The sequence below is a fragment of the Falco punctatus genome (assembly GCF_963210335.1).
Source record: "Falco punctatus genome assembly, chromosome: 4".
Lineage (NCBI taxonomy): Eukaryota > Metazoa > Chordata > Aves > Falconiformes > Falconidae > Falco > Falco punctatus.
Genome location: NC_137583.1, coordinates 44,626,637 through 44,640,880, shown reverse-complemented (window position 1 = coordinate 44,640,880; position 14,244 = coordinate 44,626,637). Strand labels below are relative to the sequence as shown.

The window sequence follows — 14,244 nt, the reverse complement described above, 5'->3', positions numbered from 1 at the left end:
TGGCTCCGGCAAGGCCACGTCTCTCCAAGATGCTGTTGGCCAAATTGCTGGGGGAAACCATGTCCCCTCTGCTCCCCTGTGGCCCCGGGGTGCCTTCGCCTCCCTCCGCTGCCCTGCGGTCCCCAGGGATCAGCACCGGACCCCCAAGGCCCAGCGCTGCAGCCGGCAGCCCCTGCGCAGGGTGATGGGCTTGGCCTCAGGACCACAGCTCAGACCTTTGGCAGCAGCAGCTGGCAGGGCCAGGCAGGTGGTCCACAGCCAGGGCTGCCCGCTGCCTGTCCCGCTGCCTGTCCCGCTGCCTGTGCCATTGTCTGTCACTGCCTGTCCCGCTGCCTGTGCCATTGTCTGTCACTGCCTGTCCTGCTGCCTGTCCCGCTGCCTATCCTGCTGCCTGTCCTATTGCCCATCCCACTGCCTGTGCCATTGTCCATCACTGCCTGTCCCGCTGCCTGTCCTGCTGCCTGTGCTGCTACCTGTACTGCTGCCTGTCCCACTGCCTGTCCTATTGCCCATCCCACTGCCTGTGCCATTGTCCATCACTGCCTGTCCCGCTGCCTGTCCTGCTGCCTGTGCTGCTACCTGTACTGCTGCCTGTCCCACTGCCTGTCCTATTGCCCATCCCACTGCCTGTGCCATTGTCCGTCACTGCCTGTCCTGCTGCCGTCCCATTGTCTGTCCCTCTGCCCCTCCCCCTGCCCACCCCATTGCCCATCCATCCCCCCGCCGCTCTTCTCGGGTCGGACACAGACCCCCGTGACCCCAGGCCCCTGGGGAAGCCCCCCAGCTCCTGCAGGCAGCAGCACTTTCCTGCCGAGCAGGAGCTGCCCCGAGCTCCTCCAGGAACGGACCCGTGGTGCCCGCGTCCCCCGGCCGCCCCAGCCCCCCGCCCCAGCGATGCTTTGGGTGGGAGCTGAGCAGGGAGAGGGGCCACTGCCAGGGCAGGTGGGGGTCCCTTTCCTCCAAAAAGGGAAGAAACACCTCACTCGGTTTTGCTTGGCACTGGCCCCACGGACACGAGGCCCTGGTGCCTCCTGGGAAGCTGGTGATGCCCCACGGCCAGCTCCGGTGCTGCTGGGGCAGGGCAAGAGCCACCAGTGCTGGGAAGCATCAGGCTGGCGTGGGCAGCCCCTGAGGGTGGGAGAAATGGATCGATCCCTCAGGGGATCCTGTTTCTGCCGGCTGTGATCCGTGGGAGGGTTGTGGCAGGGGGGCGGGGGGATCCCACACAGCCCCTGGCCCCATTCTGCCCGCACGGGTGCCCAGGGCAGGAGGGCGAAACGCCCCAAGGAAGGGGGCAAGGAGGAAGGGGACAAAGAAGAAGGAGGCGAGGAGGAAGGGGGTGATGAGGAAGGGGGAGGGAAGGAAGGTCTTCGCTGATGCCAGCTCCGGAGAAGGTCAGGAAGGGTCGGTCCATCATCACCCAGCTCCAACGCCTTCCCCTCCTGCAGCCCAGCTCCTCCTGGAAGGGCAAGCAGCTGGGGGGGACAGACATGCCATCACCAAGACCCACCAAGCACCCACCACGCAGGACAGGCTGGGCAGGAGATCTGGCAAAATGAAAAGTGAGCCTTTTTATTGTGTTATCAATTCACTTCTGAACAACAATTCCACAAAAAAACACTGTGCAAGAAATTGGTCTATGGCACACCAGAAATAAAAATCAAAGAGATCCAAAAATGTGGACGTTATGAGGAGCCTACGTTACAGACACCGATTACTTCCTAAGTACAGTCTTTACAAACCTTGATTGGCATTTGGCAACAAGATCAGAGTTTGGCAAATAATAATAATAATAATAGTCCAGAGAGAAAAAATTAAGAGCGCAAAGTATCAAGACGCGTGGCTTCTGCTCGATGAAGTAAATGCATTATTTTTACTTTGTTAATTAAAGTTGACTTTTTAAGTACTCGGAGGAAGGGGGATCTGCTCGGCACCAGGCCACCAGACCCGATGGTGGTGCCGTGCGGGTGCCTGGGCGTCTCCCGGCTCCGGCTGCGCCACCAGGATGGTCCCCAAGACAGGGAGGGAAGGACAAGGAAAATGGAGCAAAAAAAAATTAAATAGAAGCAATGTTTCCTCTCTCCCTTTTCTTTTGCAGTCTCTCTCCTTCCTATTTTTGGCAACAGCTTCACCACATGCTAAAAAGAAACGCCAGACAGATTCGGGCATGTGTTTACGGGCAAAAAAAGGCCTTTGTGGAGCCGGGGCCGCTGGCAGTGCCTGCCCCACACCCCAGCAGCGGCACACGGGCTCCGATTCCCCTTCGTGATCTGGAGCACTTAAAAAGTCCTGAAAAGTGTCTTTTTTTTGTGTTGTTTTTTTCTCCTTTTTTTCTTTCCTTTTTTTTTTTTTTTTTTTTTTTTTTGGCAAATGCACTAACAAAGTACAAGCAACTACTGTAATTTGCACTTATATTTATGCTATACAAAAACATCTACAGTATGATCACTGATTTACTCAGATGAGGAAAAAAATTAAAAAAAAAAAAAAAAAAAAAAAGTCGAGGATTTTTCCATCTAACGAGTTGCTCACTGAGAGACACCAGCACCCGCCGGCAGGCCCCTGCTGCCGCCAGCCCACCAGCATCCCCGGAGCCCCCAGCCCTCTCCCCAGGCTCCCGGGGGATCCCAAGCAGATGCTCCCTGCCTTCCTCCCAGCTCCGGCCGCACACTGAACCTCAACCCGCTGCCTCGCCCCTCGCCGGCCATCCCACCGCTGGCACCGCGGCACGGCCAGGGCAAGACACTGGGGGTGAGTGTGGCCCTCGCGGGTGGAAGGACGAGGGGGGAGGCAGACTGACCCCAACTTGCTGGACTGTGGCGTGCCTGGCTGGCTTTGCCAGCAGAGCATCCCACTGCGTTTGCTGGCCCAGCATCCCACCGCGTTTGCCAGCCCAGCATCCTACTGCATTTGCCGGCAGAGCATCCCACCGCGTTTGCCGGCAGAGCATCCTACCACATTTGCCGGCACAGCATCCTACCATGTTTGTTGGCCCAGCATCCCATTGCGTTTGCTGGCCCAGCATCCCACCGTGTTTGCCGGCAGAGCATCTCACCACGTTTGCCGGCATAGCATCCCACCGTGTTTCCTGGTGCAGCACCCCGCCCAGCGCCGCGGGTCTGAGCCACCCCATCAGCCACCCCAGGGGCTGGGGAGGGCTGGACGCAGGCAGGGCTGACACCCACCTGGGTGGGGGTGTCGGGGAGCCCCCTCGGGCACCACAAGCCGGTAACGGGTGAGGGGCCCAACAGCCCCGGCCCGGATCCCGAGCGGAGCAGCGGCATGCTGTAACCTCGGCCGCTGGCTTGCTGCCGTGCGGAGTGCAGGTGGCTTTGGCTGACCTGCAGCTCGGGCACTTGCCTGGGTCACCGGCTATAGCACCATGCACTGGTCTCTAACATAGAGGAAGAATCAGCAATCTGGAGTAGAAAAATAAGGCTGGAACTGTACTAGATTAAGGACAGAGGAAATTCCCTCACGGAGAAGAGAAAGCCCTGCTGTGGCAAAACCCAGGCGGCACCTCAGGACTGCGCTCGCTTCCTGCTACAGGTGCAGCGTTTGAGAGCTTGAAGTTAATGCTGGATGAAAGATTTAAAAATCAGAAAACAACAACAAAAAGGCATTGCCTGCTGCTGTGCCGGGGCTGCCGGGTGATGCTCAGCATGGTGCCGGGCTGGGGACAAGCATGGACGCAGAGGGAAATAAATCCAGTTCCCTCCAGCTCTGTGTCCCCCTGTGCTCCCATCGGAATGGGACAATATCCCAGGGGTCACCAGCAACCTGGCACAAGGCTGGTGCCAGGACAGGACTCACGACACAGTGGCAGGGAGACAGGAGGTTTAAAATGCTCAGATCAGCAAAAGATCTTGGGAAAGCAGCTGCAGGATGTACCCAGGAGGTGCTGTGGTTTGTGTTAGTGTTAAAAACGTGGGGTTTTTCCAACTTTGTTTAAAAAGGCAAGTGATGGCATACTTAAAAAAAGTGATGGTGAGATACCTGCAACCAAGAGGTGTAAATGGAGCAGCTCTGCTGACCACAGCCCCCAGCGGTGCCCACCCGGGTGGCTGGTGGGTGCTGGAGAGGGGCCAGCTGCGCGCAGCCTGACACCCCGCAGCCCACCCCTGCGCCGTGGGAGGAAGCCCCTCCGAAGCTGCCCTTCCTCCTGGAAGATGCCAACCCGCCCTCCCCGGGTATCAGCCACGTGTCCACAGGTTCTGCTCCTCTCCCTGCCTTCGAGCCAGCCACCGGCATCAACCTGTGCGGCTCCCAGTGCCTTGGGACCCAGCAACGGTGCTGGGAACACCATCAACCTCTGGCAAGTGGCCAGTAAAGCCTCCCAGTGCCCTGCCCGGACCAGCGATTCCGACCAGTTTGAGCACACACAACATCCAGTACAGGCTGTAAGGCTTCCTCCCTTCCAACCCAGCCATGACACAGTGTGAGCGTGGTTCAGGGGTCCCCTGACAGCCAAACCCGAGGGTCTCCTCCAGCCCCGCTCTCCCCAGGGCAGCCACGGCCATGGGAAGCGCTCCCAGCCCCACGAAGGGCTCAACCACGTGCGGTTTCCATCCCAGTGGGAGATCATGGCATTTCAAACCAAATCCAAAGCACTGGGGGAATGGGAAAATTCCCAGGATTTCACATTGGGGATGTGTTGGTTATTTTTTCCCCTTCTCTTCCCAAAACAAAACTCGGCACCACCTGTATTCACACACCAGCACGGGCTGCCTGCATTTGGGATAATTGGGAATGGATACTGGCGTGCTGGTTTGGAAACCGAACCGTGCCTCTCTGTGGGGAGCGTTGCCGTCCCCCACGGAGCCACCGAGCCCTGGGCTCTGCCCTGTGGACCCAGACTGGGCTCGGTCGCTTAAACCCAACGCACGGCACCCGTTGTGTCCCCGACAGAGCTGGGAGCCGGTGAGCGATGCCGCAGCTCAGACGCGCCGGCAGCAGCAGCTCCAGCGACAAGGAAGGAAGCGGTGGGACTTCCCTGAGCTCTGATCTTTCTCCCGAGCATCCACCTGCCCCAGCGCAGAGCTGCTGGGCTCCGTCGCTGCCGTCGCTGCGCAGGGCTCTGTGGCAGGCGGCGGGACGAAGGCTCACCTACCCGTCCCCTCTTCCTCATGGGCTGCTCCGCGCCAGGCTACCCCCGGCTCTGCGGCGTGTGCGTTTAACGTCAGTGAACAAAGCACTCCCCGTTTCAATCGCATTTCAAGATTTCCAAGGGATGCAAAATGAATTATTTCTTCTGCAGTCTTACCCTCATCTCCCCGAGCCAACTGGGTTTAGCGGAACAAATTCCACTTGCCACTCTCAGTGAAAAAAAGGGAAATGGGAAATGCTGGTAAACCTGCCAATTTTAGTGTTTTGGACTCAAACTCTCCAAAAGGCCAATTTTAAAAAGTTTCTCATGTGATACTGCTCAACAGAAAACCCCTTCCCTCCCCCTGCCCCCGGTACAGTCCCGTTTGGAAAAAACAGTGGTAACAGCACAGAGAAACCCCAGAAGCGATCAGAGGGGCCTGAGCCTGGCCTCTCCCATGCCCTGGGCTTCCTAACATTGCTCACGGAAACTCTCTCGGCTGATGGATCTGATGCTGGAGAGCGTTTCCCTGCGGTGCCGTGCCCTCGTCTGAGCGGAGCCATGCAGTGTGGGGAGTGAGCCCCCATGCAGCGTGGGGAGGGAGCCCCCCAGCCTCCATCCTCCTGCCCCCCAGCCTCGCTTTACCCATTTGCAACAGCAATTTTCCAAGCTGTGTTTTGGTTTGGGGTTGTTGGTTTTTTTGTTTTTTTTTTTTCCTTTTTCGTACTAGTTTTCTACAAAATAGCTCCCCACCTGGACTCCTCTCCCTTGTTCCCTCTCAAGAAACAGAGCGAATTCCTGCGATGATGCGCTAATTGGAAACTACTTGGATCAGACCCACTCAGAGCTTTCTTCAAAGCTTCTATGAGCAAGGTCGCGATAACTCAGGTCTTGCATCCCACTGGCAAACACAATAACCCCCCACTGCCTCCACCACCCTGGTACCAATTTCAAATGCCACTATTAAAAATGCTTCCCCCACCCTTCAACCCCAGGTTGTTGTTTTTTTTCTGTTTTCAAATTTTGACTCCTCTCAGTGCGGCATCTGCCCAGGAGTAGACACCCTTCCCTAAACCACTTGCAATTTTTTTGTCTTTTGTCTTTTTTTTTTTTTTTTTTGTGTCTTTTTTTTTGAGCTTTAAGTTCTATTTGAACCCAACATTTAGTGTTTACCCCTTGGCGCAGTTGTAAGTTTGTAGCTTGGTTTCAGTCGATGGAGAACGGTGCCCTGCCTGAGAGATCGCATGTGCCGGAGCGAGGAAAACTATAGGATGATACAAGGCTTTTTGTCCTTAAAGGGATTCTCCGAAGCAGGCACTCCAACCAGCAGCGGGTCATTCCTGGCATGTTGCTCGCAGTAATTCATTAGCTCAGAAGATGCTTTTGAGACCTAAATATTGCCAGAAAGAAGAAGGTTAGTGAGAATATTCAGGCGATGGAGCAGAGCTCAGCACTACCGAGCGCTTCCCAGGCTCCGCCGGGAGGATGAGAACTGACGTTCAGCTTTTTGTAACAGAAACTTTACGGAGATGGTGACAAATGAAAAGGGGAAATGGATGTGGAAAAAAGTTTGTAAGGCCTGACATAAAGTGATGAGTACGGGAAAAATACTCCCTGCTGAGAGCAAGAAATTTAAAAGAAGATATTATTGTCTCCATTTTTAAGGGCTTTGGGATAAAAAAGAAAGGAAAAAAAGCTTGCTTGAGAGCGGCCATCCTCTGATGTTAAAAACAGAGGTTTTGAAACCATTAGAAACTATTACTTAAGGCTCTGCTTATTTTAGTTCAAAGACGTCTTCTGGGAACTGAGAGCCCAGAGCAGCCCAGCGGAGGGGCCGGTGGTGGTGGGCGAGCAGCGTGGCTGCACCATCTGGGAGGGCAGGAGGCACCGGCAGAGCCAGGCAGGGAGGGACCAGCAGCTCCAGAGACCAACAGCAGCCCCTCTTTTTTAAATTAACTTAATAGATGGTTGAACATAGGGCAAACACAAAACGTGGACGCAACCAGACCACATCTGGAAGGCCCAGATGTGACCTGCTGTAGCTGCAGAGCTTTACGGCAGTGGTTCCCGTCCCTGGCTCTCTGCGGCTGCTCGGCACCAAGGTGATGCACCCCCCCAGCCGAGCCGTGACCGAGGGGGACGAAAAGCACCGAGTGCCACCTCCCCGCTCCAGCTCTCCCGCTCCATCACAGCACTGCTGGGGGTCATCCACCCTGCACACAGCCAGCGCCCCGGCCGCGGGCATCCACGGAGCGATGCAGCCTGCCCGGCAGGACTTTGCAGTCGTGTGCTGTGGTTATTCCATCTTTCAGCAGCAAAACCCAGAGTGCGAAGCCAGGAGGAGAAACGGCGCTTGTGACAAAACCCTGGGTCTCTGCAGCTTTGGGCAAACCACTCAAGCTGTGCTTCCACATTGCAGGGTGGGCATCCTTCTCCCTTTTTTGTGATGCCTCCTGGAAAGGCAGGTCCAGAGACTGCATCAGACAAGGTGCTTTCGTGGGAGCCTCTAGGTATTCTTGCAATATTAAGTATTTGTGCCCTAACCAGTAAGGAACATGCCTAACGAACACCAGCTGCTGCTGGCCTGCATTTAAACATACTTATCGCGTAGTGGGATCCAAGAGCCAAACTGCTCTGCAGAGACAAGGTCAAGGCTCTGCCTTAAACCTATTACTCACGTAAGACAGTAATTACTCCTAATCTCAAAGCAAAGCAAGGGGAAAGAGATTAGCGAGCTGGCAGCACGGCTGAACCTGTTATGAGAGCAAGTGGCCTGGAAACCTCTGTGCTCCAGCTTCAGCTGCGGAAGCGAAGGGAAGGCTGAGCCGGACGCAGCTGGCAGGAGTCAGGCCCTTCCCCAGGTGTGTACGGCTGCGCGGGCTGGGGGCAGGGAAGCAGCGCGGCGGCAGGGCTCCGCTTCGGCTGCAGCACCCGGCGCCCCGTCAGACCTCACCGGGAGGGACCGGAGGGCATTCCGCCCTCGGCCGCTCTTGCTGCCGGCACAGCTTCACCAACAGCTCCCGGGGCAGCGCATCCCCCTCCTCTCACAAGGGTATCAGCTCATTCACCTGCAGGTCAACGCACGTCTCGCCAACCTCATCCGCGAGGTCCGGAGAGCCGGAGCAGGCGTGTGACACCCTGGTTGGGAGCTGGTGGGCTTGGCACGCTCCCCGAGAGCTGGGTTTGTGGATCACAGCTTTACTGCAAGCTCGCCCAGACAGCACGTCTTCGCCACTCAGCCTAAATAGCAGCATGTTGTGGTCCCACCACTGTTGTTCTTTCCCAGTAAAGCATTTAAGATAGTCCCAGCTACAAAGGTTGTTAAGTATACACACACCCTCCTTCCTCCTCGGCATGCACGGTTTGGGATCCTGGAGCTGAGACACAGTAATTCTTAGCAGAGTCAGTAACGTCTGTGCTGGGGGAAGACCTGTAATTTATTCTGTCTTCCCTAAAACAGCCTTGCTGATGGGTTCATCACTATAGTCTGGAAAGTGGTGGCCCTAAAAACAGCCACAAAACCTCACGACTTTAAAAAAAAAAAAAAAATAGAGATACTCAAAGCAACAACAGCAGCTCCACCTGCACAGCAAAGCCAGAGATGACAGAGGACCTGCTGCTGCAGAAGTAGCAAGGACTGAAAGTCAAAGAAACCATTCTTTGACCAAGAAACAAAATTAAAAACTATCAGGTGGATTTAACACCCATGCATTTAACAAAATTTCAGTTTCACTGTGCCCTTCACCACCAGCGTAGGGGTTTCCTTTGTGTCATTTACTGAGAGGTGACTTTCCCTGACTGCATCTCGCCCCTCCCCTCCTTCCTGCCCCTCTGGGGAGTTTCTTGGAGGGACGGGCAGTGGTGCAGCCCCACCACCGCTGCCCACCAAGGCAGGGAAAGCCCAGATGCAGCGTGGCTGCAGAGCTGGGTGAGGAGTGCAGCTCCTCCATGGCTTAAAAGGCGTAAATTCAGAGCGTGCCCCGGGGCGCCTTGCTCCCAGAGCGGGCACTTGCTGCCCACATGCTAATATTTGTCTCCAGCAAAGGCTGCTCCCCAGGGCTCACGTGGCCGAACAAGGCCAGGGACAGCAATCACTGAGCTGGTTCCCAGAATAGAGCGAAAGCTCCTGGAGGACCCAGTCCCCGACTCTCAGGGGACGCTGTGGCTGTGAGCACGTTACCTGCTCCAACCCCCCACTGCCAAAGGGAGCTTTATTTCTGGGGCTCCTTTGCTGCCCCAGTAGATGACTGGTGAGCCAGCACACAGCTGAGAATAGACTCCAGTTTGCTATCCTGGACAACTGCAGCACAAAATTAACTTTCCCTCGTTCTACCATAAACACGCCTCAAACCAGAGCGAAGGTGTGCCACCGTCCTTTTTCATTTGCGAGAGATGGGAATAGCAGCAGCTGAGAAGTAACTGCGCAGGCAAGTAACTTTCTGAGACAAAATGGATATGGGCAGTGAAGCCAACCTGCAAAAAAATGGGGCAACAAGACTGGAAGGCACGTGAGCATGCCTGGCGGAGCTGGGCTGGGGCCGGCGCCTGCAGCTTCAGTGCTTTACAGGTTGCATGTGCCCGGCTGAGCCCCACTGACTTACTGCAGAGGCTGGTCTGCCCTGGGATGGCACAGCCACCTCTGACAGCTGGGAGGAGCTGCCCAGGCTGCGCCCTTACCTCCTGGTATGAGCAGTGCCTGCAGGAAAAGGTCTTGTCTAGAAATGCTGCAATATGTGAGCCGGAGGCGTCACAGTAGCATGCATGTGCTCGGGGAAAACCCAAAGCACTCAGCCAAGGACCGTTCCCGCTCTGTCCCTGCCCATCCCAGACATGGCACGCCATGCTGCTCCAGCTCCTGTGCTCACCTTGATCCTCTCGATGCCGGCTTCGATGCGGAGCTGCTCCACCAGCTTCCGGGCCTGCGCTATGTTGTTAGTTGTGGACATTGTCTGCCATCGGCTCCGGGCCCCAGCACGCGAGAATACTGCAAAAGAAGGAGGGGGTGGGGTGGGGGTTTGGCATCGTGCACGAAGCTGCTGTGCCACCGTGCACAGTCTCAACAAGGGTCTGTGTCCCACCACCAACAGCCACGTGCAAAGAGCTTCCACGAGCTCTAAACTGATGACACCAACTTAACATTTCCTGATTTTGCTTCAAGTTCTCCTTTCCTTTAACAGCACTCTTTTCAGCCTTTTCTGAAATTAAAAATAAACCAAACAGAAACTTGCCGACAAGAGGGGAAAAATGAAACTTTTTTTCTGCAGAAAGCCCTGCCAGATGTATTCAACTGACTGACTGGAAAAGCGAACCGAAGTTTTCCAGCCCGTGTAACCTGCCATGTGCTGCTGGCAGCGAGCCAGGCAGGGGGAACACGAACGGGAATGCTGCTCGGCCGTGACCACACACAGCTCCTGGATGTTCACCCTCACTTTCTACCTCCTTGTCACACCGCCACCTTTGTCCTGCCCTGACTCCTGTGCCAGGATTTCCTTGGCATAGCGAGGCTCCAAGCAACAACTAGAAAGACTTGACACCATGCAAACTCAGACCTATGCTATTAATCCATTATTTTGCAAATTGATGTCCCTCAAAAGAGTAGAGTAAAAAATGAAGAGCTATTGATGGTCCCAGGCTGGGTGGAAAGCCAGGGCTCAGGCAAGAGGCAGAGGTTCCTCAGATGCCAAAGCACTGCATGGAAGCAGGGGACAAGCAGCAAGGCATGGGCACAGATATGGGGGGGATGCAAAAGCATGAGAGGCACCAACAGCTCATGTCTCAAACGAACCTTCCACAAAAACGGTGCAAAATAAGGGCCTGCCTGAATGTGGAAATGAGCAGAGCACTGCAGGGCAAGCTGGAGCCAGAGCGCAGCAGGACTGGAGCTTTGCTGAAGCACAACTCCTTTCTGTGCGCCAAGTGTCCGGCCTTCGAGGGTCTTGTGGACCCCATCCAGCTGTCAAACCCTGCACCTATCCCCAGCTGCGCTGACTGTGGGGCTTTAATGTACCTGTCACCCATCTGGGTGCAACCTGCACGTGAGGCTGCGTCCCTGCGACCCCCATGCTGCAGCCGGGCGTCCCAGGTTAAATAACCTTCCTCGAAATTTCAAAGCAGCAACTGAAGAAGTTTGTCTATGAGACCAAAATAATCCATCACTGCCATTGGGACTGGAGCTGTGGGGTAGCAGCCAAGGCTGTGGCATGCTGGAGGGCAGCTCCGGCCACGCTGTCCGAGCCCGACTGCCGTGGCCAGACACTGCTCTCAGGTCATTTCTTTCTGATCATCTCCACGGGGCTGCTGCAGAGGTGTCAGGAAAAGTCGCTTCCTTGCCCTGCCCAGCAGTGACTCAGCCCCTGACCAGTCTGTAACGGTGGGGAACAGGGGGAGAGGGCTGCAGTGAGTACCACCTCCCACCTCCCACCGCCTGACAAACCAGGAGAGGATGCTGGGAGGAGGAAAGAGCCAAAGCAAACACAGGGTCAGATACCAGTGGCGCTCCCAGCGCCCCAGCCAGCCGCCCACTGCAGCCCTTCTGTGCTAGCTTTAATTAGAGACTCCTTCAGTCTTCTCCCCAGGACCGGCAGCTTCAAAGCAGATGCTGAACTGCTGCCTTTACTGGGGGGAAAAGAGAGGGGAGTGTCTGCCCCATCTAAAATCCTAGCAGACTTGAGCTGTCTCGCCTATGTTTAGACATTAAGGGAGTTTATTCCAGACCACAACAGCACTCTTGGGGATTATTTTGCTTGGCAGCAGCATGCAACGTGCGCTGCACTTTTCAATCCCTGAACGGCCTCAGCTTCATTTGCAACACCGAATGCTGTGGGAGAAAACAAACGGTGCTTCAGCCAGCGTTACCAACTCTGCCATGGGACAATTCCCTGAATTAGCAGGGTTATTTGGAAATCTCTGCCTCTCCGGTCCTGGAAGACATTAGTCAGGGCAATGGGGAGCCACACTGTTGAAATAAAGTTTGGCACTGTGGAAGCTGGGAGAAAGAAGCAGGCTGGTCCCCGGGGGAAGGATCCTCCTTCCCTGCTCTGATTTGAAGCACTCCAAAATAGTGCAGGCAGCATTAGGGCCAGGAAAAGCTGTCTCAAAGTCAAGCTCTTTCTACATCTGTACCTTGAACTTGAAAGACCTCCCTACTGCAAACAGTGCACTCCTCATTGACAAAACAGTTGTTCACCTGGATAAAGAGTTAGCAGGCAGCTGGAGGAAAAAAAATACAAACAATCAGATATAATTTACGTTTGCAGCAGCACGAGATCACCTGCTTGTACTTTCCCAGCTTCCTGTTTATGGAACAAGGCTGATGAATCAGTCGAGGGCAAGTTACTTAAGGGAACTTCTGCATCTGCTGCAGCACCGGGAGATGCAAAGCCTGTGCGCCCGTTCCTGCAGCATCCCATGCCTCGGGCTGCACAGGGGACACCAGCGGGGCTGAAGGAAGGATGAGTTTTGCCAAGCACAGCATGGAGTGTCCTGCTGCATGGCAGGAATTAACTAGTGTCTTAAAAGTCCTTGGCAAGGGGGAGAAGTTTTACTCCCTGCTCTCCCTGTAGCCCAGTTTCATGGTGTCTTTGCAAAGCAAAAGCAACACTTCAAAATCAGAAATGATGCTTTACTGGGGTCATTACAGTGTCAAAGCCGGCAGGCACCTGCCTTTTCCTGCCCCTGTGCTGCCAACCACTCTCCAGCTATCCACCATCACCTGCCAGCCAGTGAGACCCCGCGCCGCCTACGGCAGCGATGCACTTTGCCTCTCCCAAGCGTAAAGCGCAGCGTCCATCTCCACTGAGCACAGTCAGTAGTTTTATAGCAGCAAAATCTGCAGCAGCAGCTTCTGCTTCCTCCTCAGCTTCTGTCACCCAGCAGCCACGATGCAGGGCTCCCTCCGGGAACTGGGAACTGAGCGAGTGGCTCCCTGCATGCCGTGCTGATGGCGCGGTTCCTCTTACAGCGCGTCAAACTTCCAAGTACAAATTTCAGCAGCCGAGCTCTCAGAAACATCAAGGGGAGTCTCGCTGGATGCAAATCCTCCTCCAGCTGCAGCCCGCAGTGGCTGCCCATCCCTAAGGCTCCTCCATGGCTCCCAGTCCAGACTGGCCAAGCCAGATTTGGGGTGGTTGGCTTGGCACCGGCACTGCAGCCGTGTGGTCCCAGGCTCTGCAGAGCCAAGCAGGACCTGCATCACCTTCCAGCCCGGGCTGCTGGTGTGGGTCAGGGAACCCGGCCACGCTTCAGGACCGCTGCTGCCCGGCAGGAATTTAAAACCAGCTTCTGTTACCTTGGTGAATAATTAACCGAGCGCGTCATTAGCAACTGGAGATCATCAATACAAAAGATGCAGTGGGTTGCTGCACAGCACACGAAGGGCGTCCTCAGGATTTTTTAAAAGCCAAAACAAACTTTAAAGATGTCATTAAGCAGGCTTATAGGGGTGGGTAAATAACTCATGAGGTAAAGGAATTTGGAAAAAAGCCACACAGAAGCAGAGTAAAGTATGTGTGATGCAAACCAGGATGACATGCAGGACACAGTTACATTGTCCCTTTTCCAATCTTTACATTTTAAAGAAATCAGCATTTGGAAAAGGACGGGAAGGTGATGTCTGCAGCTGGGCCTGGGGAGGAAGCCCAGGACAGTCAGGACACCCAGACGTTGTGCACATCCTCCTGCCTCCACTCTGTCATCTGAGTGCGGAGAAATAATCCGCACAGCCAGGCTTCCTTCTGGCAAGGCGGGCGAAGCCTTTGGTGCTCGGCCACGACTACCCCTGCCCACGGAGAGCGGCTGGCGCCTGGCCAGGGCAGACTGGCCCTTTCCTGGTATCTCCTCGTGACTCTGCACAACGACCACGCCGCTCACATTTTGCTGAGTCATGAACGGACATCGTTCAGCGGGAAATAAATCTTCCTGCATCTTTGCCAGAGCAACTTCTGCCCTCCTGGCTAACCCGTCTTCCGCTTCTCCCCGGCAGCATTCCTGGGAAGGGCAGCACTGCCCAGGGAGGACAACCCACTTTTCAGAAACGACTCCTATTGCGCTAATGCAATGTTCACTTGGCATGCTGTTTTCATGCTGTCGTGTAAGCAATTCCAGGAGGGCTTAAGTCATCAGACGGTCTTGCAGCTCTCTGGGCTGCTGTCCCTGTTCCT

The 14,244-nt window shown here is 55.3% G+C and overlaps 1 protein-coding gene across 2 annotated transcripts in view; it reads right to left on the bottom strand.

Annotated features, from left to right (window-relative positions):
• Nucleotides 1-1,546: 1,546 nt before the first annotated feature.
• GNG7 (G protein subunit gamma 7) overlaps nucleotides 1,547-14,244 on the bottom strand; it is a 79,281-nt gene continuing 66,583 nt past the window's right edge. For both annotated transcript variants that reach the window (XM_080385495.1, XM_080385494.1), the window contains 2 exons: nucleotides 9,952-10,070; nucleotides 1,547-6,476 (listed from right to left, as the gene is read on the bottom strand). In XM_080385495.1, the coding sequence (XP_080241621.1) occupies nucleotides 6,351-6,476; nucleotides 9,952-10,032 (207 nt within the window). In that variant the 5' untranslated portion in view covers nucleotides 10,033-10,070 and the 3' untranslated portion in view covers nucleotides 1,547-6,350. The remainder of the gene's footprint in view (nucleotides 6,477-9,951; nucleotides 10,071-14,244) is intronic.